This window comes from Nannospalax galili, unplaced genomic scaffold (assembly GCF_000622305.1).
Source record: "Nannospalax galili isolate Female #2095 unplaced genomic scaffold, S.galili_v1.0 scaffold960, whole genome shotgun sequence".
Lineage (NCBI taxonomy): Eukaryota > Metazoa > Chordata > Mammalia > Rodentia > Spalacidae > Nannospalax > Nannospalax galili.
Window position 1 is genome coordinate 1,764,929 of NW_008348313.1, and position 15,912 is coordinate 1,780,840.

General features: G+C 52.2%; 2 protein-coding genes across 6 annotated transcripts in view; one reads left to right on the top strand and one right to left on the bottom strand.

Annotated features, from left to right (window-relative positions):
* Positions 1-1,800, top strand: part of Ap2a1 (adaptor related protein complex 2 subunit alpha 1) — a 30,317-nt gene extending 28,517 nt beyond the window's left edge. For 2 of the 3 annotated variants that reach the window (XM_008845094.2, XM_008845095.3), the window contains 5 exons: positions 492-615; positions 693-809; positions 890-959; positions 1,084-1,218; positions 1,364-1,800. In XM_008845094.2, coding sequence (XP_008843316.1) covers positions 492-615; positions 693-809; positions 890-959; positions 1,084-1,218; positions 1,364-1,441 — 524 coding nt within the window. In that variant the 3' untranslated portion in view covers positions 1,442-1,800. The remainder of the gene's footprint in view (positions 1-491; positions 616-692; positions 810-889; positions 960-1,083; positions 1,219-1,363) is intronic. The other variant, XM_029569395.1, reaches the window with a different exon arrangement.
* On the bottom strand, positions 1,578-6,053 carry Fuz (fuzzy planar cell polarity protein). Of its 3 annotated transcripts, XM_029569396.1 has the most exons (12): positions 5,927-6,049; positions 5,674-5,707; positions 5,349-5,470; positions 5,030-5,114; positions 4,701-4,769; positions 4,393-4,497; positions 3,443-3,640; positions 3,256-3,351; positions 3,009-3,115; positions 2,876-2,940; positions 2,729-2,803; positions 1,578-2,038 (listed from the first exon to the last, which is right to left on the bottom strand). In XM_029569396.1, exons 3-12 carry the CDS (start codon positions 5,429-5,431, stop codon positions 1,827-1,829), a joined length of 1,095 nt encoding a protein of 364 aa, XP_029425256.1. In that variant the 5' UTR covers positions 5,432-5,470; positions 5,674-5,707; positions 5,927-6,049; the 3' UTR covers positions 1,578-1,826. The 3 variants fall into 3 exon arrangements, with proteins under 3 accessions (XP_029425256.1, XP_008843314.1, XP_008843315.1); XM_008845092.3 differs by having other exon boundaries at positions 5,674-6,051; XM_008845093.3 differs by lacking the exon at positions 3,443-3,640 and having other exon boundaries at positions 1,827-2,038; positions 5,674-6,053.
* Between the last annotated feature and the right edge of the window lie 9,859 nt (positions 6,054-15,912).

Genomic DNA, 15,912 nt, shown 5'->3' on the forward strand with positions numbered 1-15,912 from the left:
TTTTTGAGAAAAAAATGTAGTTTAATGTAGCCCAAGCTGGCTTTGAATCCAAGAGCTGGTGTTACAGATGTGTGCATTCAAGCCGGCTTCCTAGGGCTGTTTGGAAAGGGCATTTGGGACGCCCTGAGGGTGAATGGCTGAGCAGGGCTGCTCTCCTTTGTCTTCCTATCTGCACTGTTAGACCTGTTCACCCTCTGCATCACCCACCAGCTTTTCCAGAGCCGGGGTCTGCAGCTCCGTTCTGGCCTGCGAGGCAGTGATGGGATGTATATGTAGCTGGTCTGGCTGCATGATGCTGATGGCGTCAGGCCTGAGTAGGGATGAGCCATGGGGTGCTGCCTCCTGATCCCAATAACGGCCAGCTCACCAAGACCTCGGAATGGGGGGCCGGGAGAGGGGCCCGCTGGGTTCCGGCTGTCAAGGGGTGGGAGCCAGATCCAGGGGAGGCCCTCGGGTCGCCCTGTGCCAGGCTTCCTTGACCGCAGGGCCACAGCTGGCCGTGCAGACCAAGCGCGTGGCCGGGCAGGTGGACGGCGGCGCGCAGGTGCAGCAGGTGCTGAACATCGAGTGTCTCCGGGACTTTCTGACGCCGCCGCTGCTGTCAGTGCGCTTCCGGTGAGTGGAGGGAGGCGGTGCCGCCGGGGGAGGGGCCTGCGGGGGGGCTGACAGCTGCCCTCGCCCGTCCCGTCCAGGTACGGCGGCGCCCCTCAGTCCCTCACCCTGAAGCTCCCGGTGACCATCAACAAGTTTTTCCAGCCCACGGAGATGGCAGCCCAGGACTTCTTCCAGCGCTGGAAGCAGCTGAGCCTGTGAGGGGCGGGGCCATGGCGGGTGGTGCCATGGCTGGGCGAGGGCCCCCAGGGCCTGACTGCTCTTTCCTCCCCTCCAGCCCACTGCAGGAGGCACAGAAAATCTTCAAAGCCAATCACCCGATGGATGCTGAGGTTACCAAAGCCAAGGTAAAGCTGGGTGCTTGCCGGGTACTGGCGGGTGACTGGCTTGGTTCCTCCCAAGGGTTTGGGACTTGAGATATGCTAGGGAGCTCCACAGCCAGCCTCTCCGGTATCTACCCCCACTCTGTAGCTTCTGGGGTTTGGCTCTGCGCTCCTGGACAATGTGGACCCCAACCCTGAGAATTTCGTGGGTGCTGGAATCATCCAGACGAAAGCCCTGCAGGTGGGGTGCCTGCTCCGGCTGGAACCCAACGCCCAGGCCCAGGTGTGTGCCGAGGGAGGCCCTTCCCCGTGACCGGTCTTCTCTGTGCCTCCTCCCTCTCATCCTTGTTTGTCTTGCATTCTGCACATCCCTCACTCTCTGACGCCGTCCCTCCTCCCTGGTTCTCACATGGACCCTGTCTCCCCAGATGTACCGCCTGACCCTGCGCACCAGCAAAGAGCCTGTCTCCCGTCACCTGTGTGAGCTGCTGGCCCAGCAGTTCTGAGCCCTGGACCTGCCCTGGGATGTGGCTGGTGCCAGGCAGCTCTGGGATGGAGGGGGTTGTGTGGATGGGGCAGTGAAGGGACCTCCATTGGTGACAGTGGACACCCCAGGGTGGGAGCATGCCTGGGAGCTTCCTCTGGCCTTTTGTATTTTTATTTTTGTTCATCTGCTGCTGTTTACATTCTGGGGGGTCAGGGGGAGCCCCCTCCTTCCCTTCCCCCAAAGCACAGAGGGGAGAGGGGCAGGGAAGTGGGTGCCTCCTCCCCTCCCACCCTACCCGTGTCGCCCTTCCTCCCTTCCCCATCCAGGGGCCGTGTATTATTGTGAGCGAATAAACAGAGAGACGCTACTTTGGCCCCATCTCTTGGCTGCCCACCCCTAGGTGATCAAAGGAGTGGGGTGAGGGCTTGCAGAGTGTGAGTGGCCAGGCTTCGCAGTCCATGAGTGGGGCTCTGAGGGGACAGCAGCAGCAGCAGCAGCCGTAGCCCCAGCTGCAGAGCCACCAGCTGCCACCCCATGCCTGGCCCCAGCACGAGGTAGCAAGCTCTGGGCACCTGGGCAGGGTGGGCTGCATCTTCCTTCTCTGCAGGCCCTGGCTCTGGGGAAAGGACAGGGAGGGCTGCCATGACCAGCGTGGCCAATGGGGCCAGAGCTCTAAAACCAGTGGGGTTCCTGCACCTCCCAGCTCAGTCTCTCCCTGCCCAGCTCTGGTCTTTGTTCCCTGGGATCTTCTGGAGGACCTAAACAATCCCAACGTGCAGGTGGCCAGCACTGGCCTATCACCCTCTTAAGGGCCACATCCTTCTCCCCAGGGCACACTTCCACCAGTGTGCACACCTGTGGAGTCTTCATTGGCTGGGCACCACCAGGTCCCTGTATGTTTCTCGGGGCCTGGGACAACTGCCCAGTGCAGTTTGCAGGATCCTCACCCCCCTCAGCTTGAGGAAAGCTCTGCTCAGCACTAAGGAGGGTGTGAAAGGAGCAGCTCTAAGCCCTGCTCTGCACTGAGGTTAACACTAGTAGTCCTGGCCTAGGAAGTGGAGCAGGCCTGTGATGGTCCTGCCTCAGAGTACTGATGAAGTACAGGTGTGGGCCAGAATGCCCAGTCCGGGACCAGTCCTGACGCGTAAAAGCACTGGCTAGGGGGGATACCCAGAGTTAATTAGTAAGATGGGCAGGGGCAACCTTTCCTCGCTTGGCGCCTGCCATGATGCTCAGCCCTGGGAAACATGCTGGGTTCTTTATGTCTGTGCATCCACACTATGTGGACCTTGCACCTGCTGCTGACCTGGTGGGAAGTGCGTGGTGGTCACCAGCGTGTAGAAGTTGCGGAGGAGGCGCCGGCGCTGCTCCGGAGAAGGCTCTAGAGGACAGAAGGTTGACCGGGCCCACCCCGGCCCAACCCCACCCTCCCGCCCACCGCTTCCCCGCGCACCTTTATCCCGCAAGGGCTCCACGGTGAAGACGCAGCGTTTCAGCTCGAGGTGCAGCAGGAGCAGGCTGGGGAAAGGAGCGTCAGGCCGGGTCGGAGGACCCGGGGCCGCCAGCCCGCTGTCCACCAGCCCTACCCGAGGATGTCGCCGTGCAGGGGGAAGCCATCGGGTAGCGCCCGCGCACCCAGTGCCAGGCAGGTCCGCAGCGGGTCCAGCAGCGGCTGCCACCAGCGCTCCAGCAGCTGTGGGCGCGTGGCAAACGCGGGGGCGTCACTAAGGGCGTGGCCTGGAGCCGGGCGAGGGCGACCGGAGTAAACCCGGAGGGGCTGGGGCCACGTGGTGGCGGGTCCTGGGGGGACACGGTGCAACAGGCCCGCCTCACCTGCGGTTCCAGCTGGCTGAGCGGCGGGCGGGGCCCACAGAGAAGACACAGCTCCAGGCGGGGCAGCAGCGTTAGCGTCAGCAGCCGGTGCGGCACCTGCGTCCGCATAGGGTGGGGGTGCGGTGAACACTGCCCCGCCAGCCCCGCCAGCCCCGCCCCGCAGGCCCTGCCCTGCCCCGCCCCTCACCGTGGGGCTCCCGTGCGGCAGGTACACCGGGTAGTCGCGAGCGGCCTGTGGCGGCAGGGACCCCACCAGCCAGGGGAGCAGCACGGCCTCGGGCATGCCCAGCCTCCACCAGCCATCTGTCGCGGCCACCACGCGGCCTGACACCAACAAGCTAACGAAGGCTGTGCCTGTGGCCTCCGCGAACCCGGAGAGGGTGTCCTGGTGAGGGGTCAGGGGACAAGGGGCTAGAGCAGGGTCTCCCCAGGTGGGCTCAGAAAGAAGGAGTCACCACGAGATCCAGGGATATTCCAGCATGCTGGGCTGCCAAGCTCGGGTGTCACACCCTCTCTGAACGTGAATGCTTTCACCTTCACTTTCAGCCACCATCCTGAGCATGCCTTAGATGGAACCCAGGGCCGTGATCATAAGAGCTAGCAGGGGCTCCACTGCTGAGCCACACCCCAGCCTTGTATACATTTTTTTATCTTGAGTTAGGGTTTCACTAAGTTGCCCAGGCTAGCCTTATTCCAATCCTCTTCCTCAGCCTCCAGAGTAGCTGGGATAACAGGCTTGAGCCAAGAGGCCCTGCAAGAGGTAATAATTTTAACAGCATCATCTACAATTCCATTCCTGTTATGTGACAAGAAGGTGTGATCACTGACATCCGGGAGCTCAGAGAAGTCAAACCACAGTGCTGGGCGCCACAGAGCCTTAGGAGGAGAGGGGCAGTCAATTTGTCCAGAAAGGGAGAACTCCCCACAACACTGGGCTGGCCCTGGAGGTGGGTGGGAAAGGGGTTTGTGGATGTCATCCACAGCTTGGCCAGCACTAAAGGACACAGGCCCGTGAGACAGCAGGCAGAGAGCTGGGAGCTTGTCCTAAAAGAAGTGGAATCACAGGAACTTGATTCCAGAGGACAAGAGCATGCTAGGACCACAGAGACAATCTTACCCCTGTAGCTGCCCCAGTACCTGCAAGAGGGAGCCCTCTGGAGGAATGACACAATCCACACACTGGGTCAGGTCCCCGATGAGCTCCGAGTTCCCCAGGAAGCTGTCGATGAGACCGTAAGTGGCCTGGTAGAGGGGATAAAGGGATCATCTAGGACCCAGGTGGACCCCAGATCAATCCAAAGCTGGGACCAGCTCCAGGGTTGGACCACCAAGTTCCCGAAGAACCCATGAGGTGCCACTGTCCCAGGGGCTGCTGGGACTTGTAGTTCCCTAACAGGCAGCAATTAGGGACCCTAACTGCCCACCTTTATGTCCCAACACCTCACCCTTAGTTCTTTCTTCAGTCTCTCCACGTTCCGGATATTGGTCAGCTCCTCGAGTCCCACCACGAGTACCTAGAAGTTGCAGAGAACAATGGAGACCCTTGATGGGTTCTAGTTGACGGCAGGACAGGACCTAAAGGACTGGTTATGAGATGGTGGCTCAGGCCCGCGCCCATGGGTCAGAGAAGACTGGAGTCTCCTGAGTCTGGGGAAAGAGTAGTGATGGGGTCCGGAGCCCCAGGTCTGAGAAGGACGTGAGGTCTGGACTGAGGGAGGAGGGACACTGAGAGCCTAGATCTCAGAGTTTGGGAGAAAAGGGGGCTGAGTCTCACCATGGCGCCAAACACCATGTGGAGCATTCTCTCCAGCCTCAGCTCCGAGGTGCCCGCCTCAGATGACAGAGCAATGAGAGTAACACTGTGGGGATGGAAGATGAGACCGGAGGATGAGGCCAGGCCTGGGAAATGGGGCACTGGGGTGCAGCAGGGACTTTCCTAGACGGCTGGCTGCATCCTCAGAAAACCAGGGATCTGAGAGAGGGGGTAAAGGTTGGCAAAGATCCCACAAGCCAAGTTACAGCTGACCAGGTCATCTTCCCCGGGGTGGGGACCACTGCCCGGGCCCTGTCCATTGCTCCTGCCAACAACACACCTGTCATGGAAGCTCTTCCACACCACCGTCGTGTCCTCTGTCCGCGCAGACTTGAGTTGCACATCCAGATTCTGGCCGAACATGTGGACTCCATTGAGGGAGCCGATGACAGAGAAAGGGAGCTGAGGGGAGGTGGAGGGCATTACACCTACCTCCTCAGTGAGACCTGGGGGTCCCACCTTGAAGCCCTTCCCTCCCATGCCCGCCCCCCTTTCTGGAGCCTGGCCTATTGCCGTCCCCCCCATATGCTCAAAGTCCCCAGCCCTGGGCTGCAAAGCATGCCAAGTGCACCCCAACCCCTCCTTGTTTAGGTCCAGGCGTCCACCTGTTGACGGGTCGGGGCGCCACCGCGGCTGCTCCTGCAGAACAGGGGGACTCCGCTGGAGGCTGCCAGGCACAGCAGATGCACGGTGCCCCCTGGTCCCTCCTCCCCCATCTGGAAGCCCGCACCCCAGAAAGTCACCCCCCTGGGGACTCAGTGCGGGTCTGGGAGCATGCAGGTAGTCACAGGAAGTCGGCTTCCGGTTTGAAACCCGCAGAGAGCGAGATGCAAGATGACCAAATTCCCGCCTTCATACCAACTCTGCCCCTCCAACCCAATTAAGTTTTCTTCCTCTCCAACCGGATGGCCCCATGCCCCTAACAAAGATGGCGACCGCGTCCAAGCGGTACAGTTCCTCTATGTCGTCGTTTGAATTACTTTAGTTTGACGAGGAGAATGAAAAGGCTGACTAGAGGACGGGGATGGTGCCAAAGTGTTGCCTAGCAACGTTCCTGTAAGATGTCGTAATCTGCATGCTTAATTTTTTAAATAGTTGCTCGAAGATGGCGACGGTGTCAAGGTGTTGCCTAGCAACCCCATTCCGCGGGGCTTTCGATTCCAGACGGTAAATACAGTGCCCCCCTCAAAGATGGCCACAGAATCAGCCGTTGCCTAGCAACCACACTTCAAACTAACTTCTGCTCTAAAACTGGAGTCCTTTCTGCCCTGCTCAAAGATGGCCGTATGCCCAATGGGTCTGTGTCCTTCTTACGCCGAGAACACAATCTCCCTCTCAAATTTTCAAAGTGGTTTGGTCCAGGGAGAGTTGCCTAGTAACCACCTAATGAGCTGGTTGTTTTGTTACTAGAAAAAGAAAAAAAGGGAAAGCCTTTTTTTTTTTTCAGAATCATCAGAAAAGACATTATTTCTATAATGAATTCACTTATGATAGTGTATCTTCGAGAATGTGAAAATATTTACAAATTTGTTTCTTGCAATAAAATAGAATATAATACAGAATAGCATGTTTTCACGGATATGAGTGTTACTAACATTTTCATTCATAGCTTTCCTCATCAAGATTATGCCTAAGCGCGTGCAGGATGGTGGAGTAGGTAATGGCGCTTGCTGAGCAGGACTGACCTGTGAGTTCAAACCCCAGAACCCACACAATGGGAGCGAACCCACTCCACAAAGTTGACCTCTACAGGCATCCCCCCCCAACAATAGTAATACTAAACTTAATAATTTAAATTAAAAATAGTATGTCGGGCCGGGCGTGGTGGTGTACGCCTTTAATCCCAGCACTTGGGAGGCAGAGGCAGGCGGATCTCTGTGAGTTCAAGACCAGCCTGGTCTACATAGTGAGTTCCAGGACAGCTGGGGCTACAGGGAGACTCTGTCTCAAAAAGACCAAAAAAAAAAAAAAATGTATGTCTAGGGGCTGGATAGATGGCTTAGTGGTTAAGAGGACTGGCTTCTCTTTCAGAGGACCTGGGTTCAGTTCCTAGCACCCACATGATGGCTAACAACATCCTTAACTCCAGTTCCAGGGGATCTGACTCCCTCTTTTGGCCTCCACTGGCATTGCACACATGGTGCACTTACATACATGCAGGCAAAGCACTCATACACATAAAATGAAAGTAAATAATAAATACAGAATTGAATCGGGAGAGATGGCTCAATAGTTAAAAGCTGGTCTTGCAGAGGACCAGGGTTCAGTTCCCAGCACCCACATGGTAGCTAACAGCTGTCTATAACTCCAGTTCCAGGGAATCCAATGCCTCCTTCTGACCTCCTTGAGTATTTTGGGCATTGCACAACACAACTGCACTTACATACATGCAGGCAATACACTCATACACATAAAATAAAATTAAAAATAATAGCCAGGGATGGAGAGATGGCTCAGCAGTTAAGAACAGTGTTCTTGCAGAAGACCCAGGTTCAAATCCCAGCATCCACATGGCAGCTAACAACTCTCTGTAACTCCAGTTCCAGGGGATCTGACAGCCTCCTCTGACCTCCGTGGGCATTGCACAACATGGGTGCACTTACTTACATGCGGGCATAACACTCATACACATAAAATAAAAATATTAAAAATACCAGGTGCGGTGGTGCACACCTTTAATCCCAGCACTCAGGAGGCAGAGGCAGGTGGATCTCTGTGAGTTCAAGGCCAGCCTGGTCTACATAGTGAGTTCCAGGACAGCTGGGGCTACAGGGAGACCCTGACTCAAAAAGAAAAAAAAAAAAAAAAAAGCCAGGTGTGGTGGCACACAACTTTAATCTCTACATAGTGAGTTCCAGGCCAGCTCCACTACAAGGAGATCCTGTCTCAAAAAGATCAAAAAATAAATAATTAAATAAATAAATAAAATTAAGTTAAAAATAAAAAATACCAAATTTTAAGTATATCTACATCTTTATGTCTTTTATTGCTTACTTACTCTTTTCTAAGAGAGGGCTCAGTCTGTAACCCGGGCTGGCTTGAACTTGCTGAAATCCTCCTGCCTTGCATGCAGACTCACTATACCTATTTCTCTGTCTCTGTCTTCCCATTCTATTTTTTCTTTTATTTTGATACTTTGAATCAGAGTCTCATGTGGCCCAGGCTGACACTGAACTTGCTGTGTAGCTAAGCCTGGCCTTGAACTCCTCCCCACACTTCCCCAGCCTTCTGTGTCTCTGTAATCTAATCAATTTTATGAATGCAATGAACCAAAAAACTTTGCTTTGAGAAATGTGAGATGCCATCTCGTATTTACATTATGCAATAAATATGCCTTGAGCCAGATGTGGTGATGCACACCTTTGATTCCAGCACTCTGGAGGAAGAGGCAGGTAGGGTAGCTCTCTGTGAGATTAAGGTCAGCCTGGTCTACATAGCAAGTTCAAGGACAACTGGGGCTACAGGAGACCTGGTCTCAAAACAACATTTATTTTTATTATTTATTTATTTATTTATTTATTTATTTATTTTGTCTGTACTCGGGAGGCAGAGGTATGGGGATTGAGGCCAACCTGACCTACATAGTGAGTGCCAAATCAGCTGGGGCTACAGGGACAGGGACTCTGTCTCAAAAAGACAATAAACAATAAATAAATATCTTTTTGAGATAGGATATTCTGCAACCCCAGCTGTCCTGTCACTATGTACATCAGGCTGGCCAATCTGCCTACCTCTGAACTCACTATGTAGATCAGGCTGGCTGATCTGCCCACATCTGCCTCCATAGAGCTGGGATTAAAGGCTTGTGCCATCATGCCCAGCAGAAATTTTTTTTTGAGACAATGTGTCCCTGTGTAGTTCAGGCTGGCCTTGAATGTGAGATTCTCCTGCCTCATCCTCCCCAGTACAGCCAGCACAGCTGGCTGATACAGCAAACCCTTCCTGAATTAGTTACCAGTTTCCTCAACTGGATATGTGTGCACACCTCCATTTATCAGAAAAACTATTTAAAATACTGTTTTTAACATTTTGTTATAATCTGATTTGTTCATTAATTTTAGAAATATTTTATTTTTATGTGTATGAGTGTATTGCCTGCCTGCATGTAGGTGCACCTGTGTCATGAAATGCCCACAGTCAGAAGAGGGCATCGGATCCCCTGGAACTGGAGTTACAGACAGCTGTTAGCTGCCTCGTGGGTGCTGGGAACTGAACCCAGGTTCTCTGCAAGAGCAGCCAGTGCTAATAACTGCTGAGCTATCTCTCCAGCCCTCAGATTTATTTTTTATTTTTATTTTATGTGTATGTATGTGTGTCTGTGTGTATGCCTGCAGGGGCCAGAAGAGGGCGGTGGATACCGTGGAACTGGAGTTAGGAATGTTTGTTAGCCACCATGCAGGTACTGAGAACTGAACCTGGATCCTCTTCAAGAGCAGCCAGTGCTCTTAATAAGGACTGAGCCATCTCTCCAACCCCTTGGACCTTTTGATTTGGTTTGGTTTGGGTTTTTTTTTTTTTGTTTTTTTTTTTTGGTCTTTTTGGAGACAGGGTCTCCCTGTAGCCCCAGCTGTCCTGGAACTCACTATGTAGACCAGACTGAACTTGAACTCCTAGAGATCTGCCTGCCTCTGCCTCCCAAGTGCTGGGATTAAAGGTGTGCATCACCACGCCCGGCTTGGTTTTGTTTTTTTGAGACAGGGTCTCATTAAATAACTCTGGCCTGGAACTCACTATGTAGATTAGGGGCCTTCATCTCAGAGATCCGCTGGCTTCTGCCTCCCAAGTGCTGGGATTACAGGTGTGCAGTAGCACACCTGACCACCTGACCCTATAACTGGAGACCTTGCGTGCATGTGTGTGTTGGGGGGTGTGTATTGAGCTTGTCTCAGTGTCTGTCACAGTCCTCACTTCATGCTGGTGGTCTCTGGCTGAGAACTCACTAATTAACACTGAACGGAGTCTCCCGAGGAGGATTTACCTCTGCTTCCACAGGAGGCCTAGCTGAACAACCAGACTCAGTTTCCCCCTTCTGCTCTCCTTAGGCTACGTCCTGAGAATGCCCCTGCAGCCCCATCCCCTGCAGGTATTTCTGGACAATGATCTCTCTTGTTATTTCTGCATTTTTATCTTTTAGGGGATGGGATTGTTGAAGACTCCCCACCTCTCAGGAAGCACTAGAAGCAGAAAAACACTTCTTTATTCACAGAACGGGGAGAGGGCACTGAAGTTAGGAGTGCTCCGTGCTCTGGTAGAGCACCCGAACTTGATTCTCAGCAGCTCACAACTGCCTGTAATTCCAGCTCCAGGGCATCCAATGTCTTCAGACTTCTGAAGACACCTGCATTCATGTTCACATACCACCCCCTCACATACATACAAAGAAAAATTTTAAAAATAAATCTTGAGCTGGAGAATTGACTCAGTGATCAAGAACACTGGCTGCTCTTGCAGAAGAGCCAGGTTCGGTTCCCAGCACCCACATGGCATCTAACAACTGTCTGTAACTCCAGTTCCAGGGGATCTGATGCTCTCTCCTGACCTCCTCCATGGGCACTGCATGGCACAGGTGCGCTTACACACATGCAAGCACATGCAAGTGATATACTCAGACACATAAAATTAAATTAAAATTTTAAAAAATATTTTATTGCCAGGCATGGTGGCACACACCTGTAGTCCCAGCACTCGGGAGGCAGAGGTAGGCAGCCTGGTCTAGTGAGTTCCGGGACAGCTGGGGCTACAGGGAGACCCTGTCTCAAAAAGACCAAAAAAAATTTTATTTAGGGGACGGGGAAGAAAAAATTAAAAAATATTTTATTTAGTATTTTTATTTTATGTGTATGTGTGCATTGCCTGCATGTAGGTAAGTGCACCCATGTCCTGCAGTGTCCACAGAGGACAGAAGAGGCTGTCTGGAACTGGAGTTACAGTTGTTAGCTGCCACGTGGGCACTGGGATTTGAATTCTTCTACAAGAACAGTGTTCTTAACCACTGAGCCATCTCTCCAGCCCCATAAAATATTTTTTAAAAACCCAATATTTGGTCCCTCAAAATGGTGCAAACTGAAATCTAGTATAAAATAATTCTGCCTGGTATGGTGGCACATGCCTTTAATCCCGGCATCCAGGAAGCAGAGGCAAGGCCTGTGAGCTTGAGGCCAATGTGGGCTACATAGTGACTCTTTTTCAAATAAACTAAAAAAGAACTAAGTTAATTTAGCCCTGCCTGGTAACACAGCCTGTAATTTTAGCTACTGGGGAGTCTAATGCTGGAGGATCTCATGGTCAAGGCCAGCCTGGGCTACTCAATGAGGCTTCATCTCAAAATAAAAGGCCATGGAGATGGCTCAGCCAGCAACCTGCCTGCTGATATAAGCATGAGGACCTTGCCGGTGCCAACCAGCCAAGACGGACAGTACCTGAAAGGGGGAGTGAGGATTGAAAGAAAAAATAAGAGACAGAAAAGATGCTTGGGAGGGCTGACAGTAGTGCCTGCAGCCTAGGTTTATTTCAGCTCTGCCTTTTTATACAGAAGAACTCAATTAGTTTCAAGAGCTGTTTTCCCCACCTGTATCTGAGGGTCAAGGAGCAGTCAAATACTTCAAGGGCTTCTTTGATCTTTTTGTTTACCACTATTTGTCGGGAGCCGCCCCGCCATTACAAGATGGCGCCGGTTTCCTGCTTTCTGGTTCTTCTTGCCTGATTCGGCTTCATCCATACGCATGCGCTCACGACATGCTAATTGAGACTGAATATAGTCTCCAATCAGAGATACCCAGCCCCTAGGGTGATCTGCAGAGATCCAATAGCAGACGGACACCGCCCTGGGAGAGCTATATAAGCAGCGCGTCCCCAGAGCTAGGGGTCCTTCTCCATCTGTACTCGAGAGCTTCAAGTAAAGTTGCGCTGGACAAATCCTCGTTGTGTTGCGTCATCCTTATTCGGCAAAGGCTGCGCGCGACAAATGGTGCCGAAACCCGGGACAGGCCGAACCTGGGCAGAGAAGCCACACGAAGGGCCCCGACTGCTCGTCGGTGAAGGATTCAAGCCAGCGCGGAGAACTCCGGAGACCTTTCAGCAAGGTATGTTCCCTGTGATCTACGTAGTCCCGTTTCTCTTTGTTAGTTTCGTTTTCGTCTTATGTTGTTGTCTGTTCTGTAATTGTGGGAAACGGGGTAAGGTTTGTACTTCTCCCTTTTGTGATCTTAATTGGACCGGCGCTAAGGCTCGGATAGATAACCGAGCAGCCAGAGCCCCTCCTGTAGATAAAGGAGTTATGGGCCATACTCCCAGTAAAACTCTCGTAGAAGCGGCACAGGCGCTGCTTAAGCAGAAGGACCTCAGGGTCCCTGACCGGGTGCTGCGGAACTTCCTGAAAGAGGTGGATCGTGTGGCTCCTTGGTTCATGGTTTCAGGCTCCTTGACCGAAGGTTCTTGGAACAAACTGGGCAAAGACTTAGCGAGGGAACGAGAGGCAGGCACGCTACGTGCGGGTGCATGGCCGATTTACAAACTACTCAAGTCATGCATCGGGGATGAAAAGTGCAGAGAGAAGATCAAGGAAGGGCAGAAAGTACTCATAGATCATCAGGATAGTTTATCAGAAGCTGAAAGGGGTGAAGGGACAGAAGGAGACAAGTCCCAAATACAGAAACCAAAAAGGAAAGATAAAAGTAAAAGCCAGAATGCCTTATCATTACCCCCAAGATGTGCACAGAAACCTAGACCACCCTCCCGGGAGGGAGCGATAGGGGGGACAGGAATCTATCCACTCCTTGATGAATTCAAGCATTTCACCCTTGACTCCTCTTCAGATGAGGAGGAGGAGGAAGAGGGGAAGAGAGAGTCCCATGAGGACTCCGATGAATCCTCTGAGTCACAAGAGGAAATTCAGACCCGGAAGGGGGCCGGTAAAGGCCCCACGCCGCCCTATTCCTTGGGGTGGAGCCCTGGTCATGGGGTGCCATCGGCACCTCCGTATGCGGAAGTCTTCGGGCCCACGCCCGGAGGGGGAAAGACGACTTTTCTGTCAGCCAGGGAGCGTAGGAAACTAAATGATGCCTACCCTCAAGCATTCCCTGTGTGGCAAGATGCCAACAATCAGCGAGGCCATTCACCTCTGGATTTAAAAAAGTTGAAAACTTTAGTGGAGGCTGTACAGACTTACGGGGTGAGCGCCTCGTTCACTACAGCTCTAATAGAAAGACTGGCCACTGATGCCATGACCCCTGAGGACTGGTACAGCACAATAAAAGCTTGCCTCACGGCAGGACAGTATCTAGACTGGAAGTCCATATATCAAGACTTATGTATGACACAGGCAAAGCGGAACGCCAATAATCAGCGACCGCATTGGACTTATGACATGCTCACGGGGCAGGGCCAATTTGTTAATAATCAGAATGGGTACCCTGTCGAAGTCTATCAGCAGATCAATGACGCTGCGGTGAAGGCCTGGAAAAGCCTCCCCAACAAGGGCCAGGTTGCTGGGAATCTTACTAAGATTATACAGGGGCCTACGGAGCCTTTCTCTGACTTTGTCGCGAGAATGATGCAGGCTGCAGGTCGGATTTTTGATGATGCAGAGGGAGCCATGCCGCTTATAGAACAACTTATTTTTGAGAATAGCACAAGAGAATGTAGAGCTGCTATCACCCCATGGAAAGGAAAGGGTATCACTGCATGGATGAAGGCATGCAGAGAAATAGGCGGGCCATTGTCCAATCAGGGTCTTGCAGCTGCGGTCCTTGCGGCGCAGCACGCTGCAGAACTTAAATGTTATAGATGTGGCAGGAAGGGACATATGAAAAAGGACTGTCGAGGGCCAGCAATGCCCTTCTCGGGCCGGCCAGGGAAGACTCCAGGACTCTGTCCTAGATGCAGAAAGGGAAGACATTGGGCGAGGGAATGCAGGTCGGTAAAAGATATCCAGGGGAAGCCCCTTCAAGAGCAAGCTGCTGCACAGCCAAAAAACGGGAACAGGGGCCCTCGACCCCAGGGCCCGGGACAAATCTATGGGGCGTTGAAAGGGGCGAGTCTCTCCCAGTCACAAAGGTCTGTGAAGACACCTCGGTCCGGAGGGCGACCAATGGATCCGCAGGACTGGACCTGCGTGCCACCACCAGAACAGTATTAACTCCCGTCATGGGATGTCAACCAATCCTTTCAGATCTTGCTGGCCCACTCCCAGATGGCACTGTTGGGCTAGTGATTGGCCGTTCATCGGCCTCCCTGAAAGGACTCACGGTTCATCCGGGAGTTGTGGACCAAGACTACACGGGCACCATTCAAATACTCTGCTCCTCCCCACGGGGAATATCTGCGATATCCCCCGGGGATAGAGTGGCCCAGTTGCTAATTTTACCCAGCTGTCATCAAGACTTTCCCAGTACGGGAGTAACTAGAGGGGAGAAGGGTTTTGGTTCTTCGGGAGGCCAACATGCTTATCTGTCCCTTGGCCTACAAGACCGTCCCATGTTAGCCTTATCCATAGAAGGAAAGAGGTTCCAGGGATTATTAGATACTGGGGCTGACACCAGCATAATTTCTGCACACTGGTGGCCGTCCAAATGGCCTCTTACTCGATCCTCTCAGCCTTTAACAGGCCTCGGATATGAGGATACTCCATCACTGAGTGCTCGACCCTTGCACTGGGAGACTGATGAAGGACAGAGAGGAACCCTTATACCTTTTGTCTTACCTCTTCCCATTAATCTTTGGGGAAGAGACTTACTGCAGCAGTTAAAATTTACACTTACCAATGACTATTCTCCTCAAAGTCAGCAAATGATGAGGGACATGGGATGCGTCCCAGGACATGGATTAGGAAAAAATCTGCAGGGACGTACCAGCCCTGTCACCCTGAAGGAAAAGCTAGATCGAAAAGGGGTGGGTTTTTCATAGGGGCCACTGAGGAAGCTATCCCCATCAACTGGAAAACGGAGGAACCGGTATGGGTTCCTCAGTGGCCTTTGCCCTCCGATAAGCTTAAAGCAGCAGAGCAGTTGGTACAGGAACAACTTACTCTGGGGCACCTAGAGTGCTCCCAATCTCCATGGAATACACCCATCTTTGTAATCAAGAAAAAATCAGGGAAATGGAGGTTGTTGCATGACCTCAGGGCTATCAATAATCAGATGCAGATAATGGGTCCGATACAACGAGGTCTACCTTTACTGTCAGCGCTGCCCTCTCATTGGCATATTATTATAATTGATATCAAAGATTGCTTTTTCTCCATTCCTTTAGCTATTCAAGACAGAGAAAGGTTTGCCTTTACTTTGCCCAGCATAAACCATGAGGAACCAGATAAACGATTCCAATGGAAAGTTCTGCCTCAGGGCATGGCAAACAGTCCCACTATGTGTCAGCTTTATGTGGCAGCGGCTATTCAGCCGGTCAGGGATAAGCATAAGTCCTTGAGGATTTGTCATTACATGGATGACATCTTGCTCTGTCATGCCAACTTGGACAGTTTACATCAGGCATTTGCGGATCTGTCCGTCCATCTACAGGCCAAGGGTTTGCTAATAGCGCCTGAAAAGGTACAAGAAGGAGAGGTGGCGAATTTTCTTGGGTCCACAATATTTCCTAACCATATTAAACCTCAAAAACTAACTATCAGAAAAGATAACCTAAAAACCCTGAACGATTTCCAGAAATTATTAGGAGATATCAACTGGATAAGGTCCTATCTGAACTTACCTGTTGCTGACCTTAATTCCTAAGCAACTTCTGTCCAATTTAGAAAATCCTTTCCTACACCCATATCTTGTAAGTTACTGCCACTATTTTCTTCTAATAGTTTCAGGGTTTCCAGTTTCACATTGAGGTCTTTGATCCAT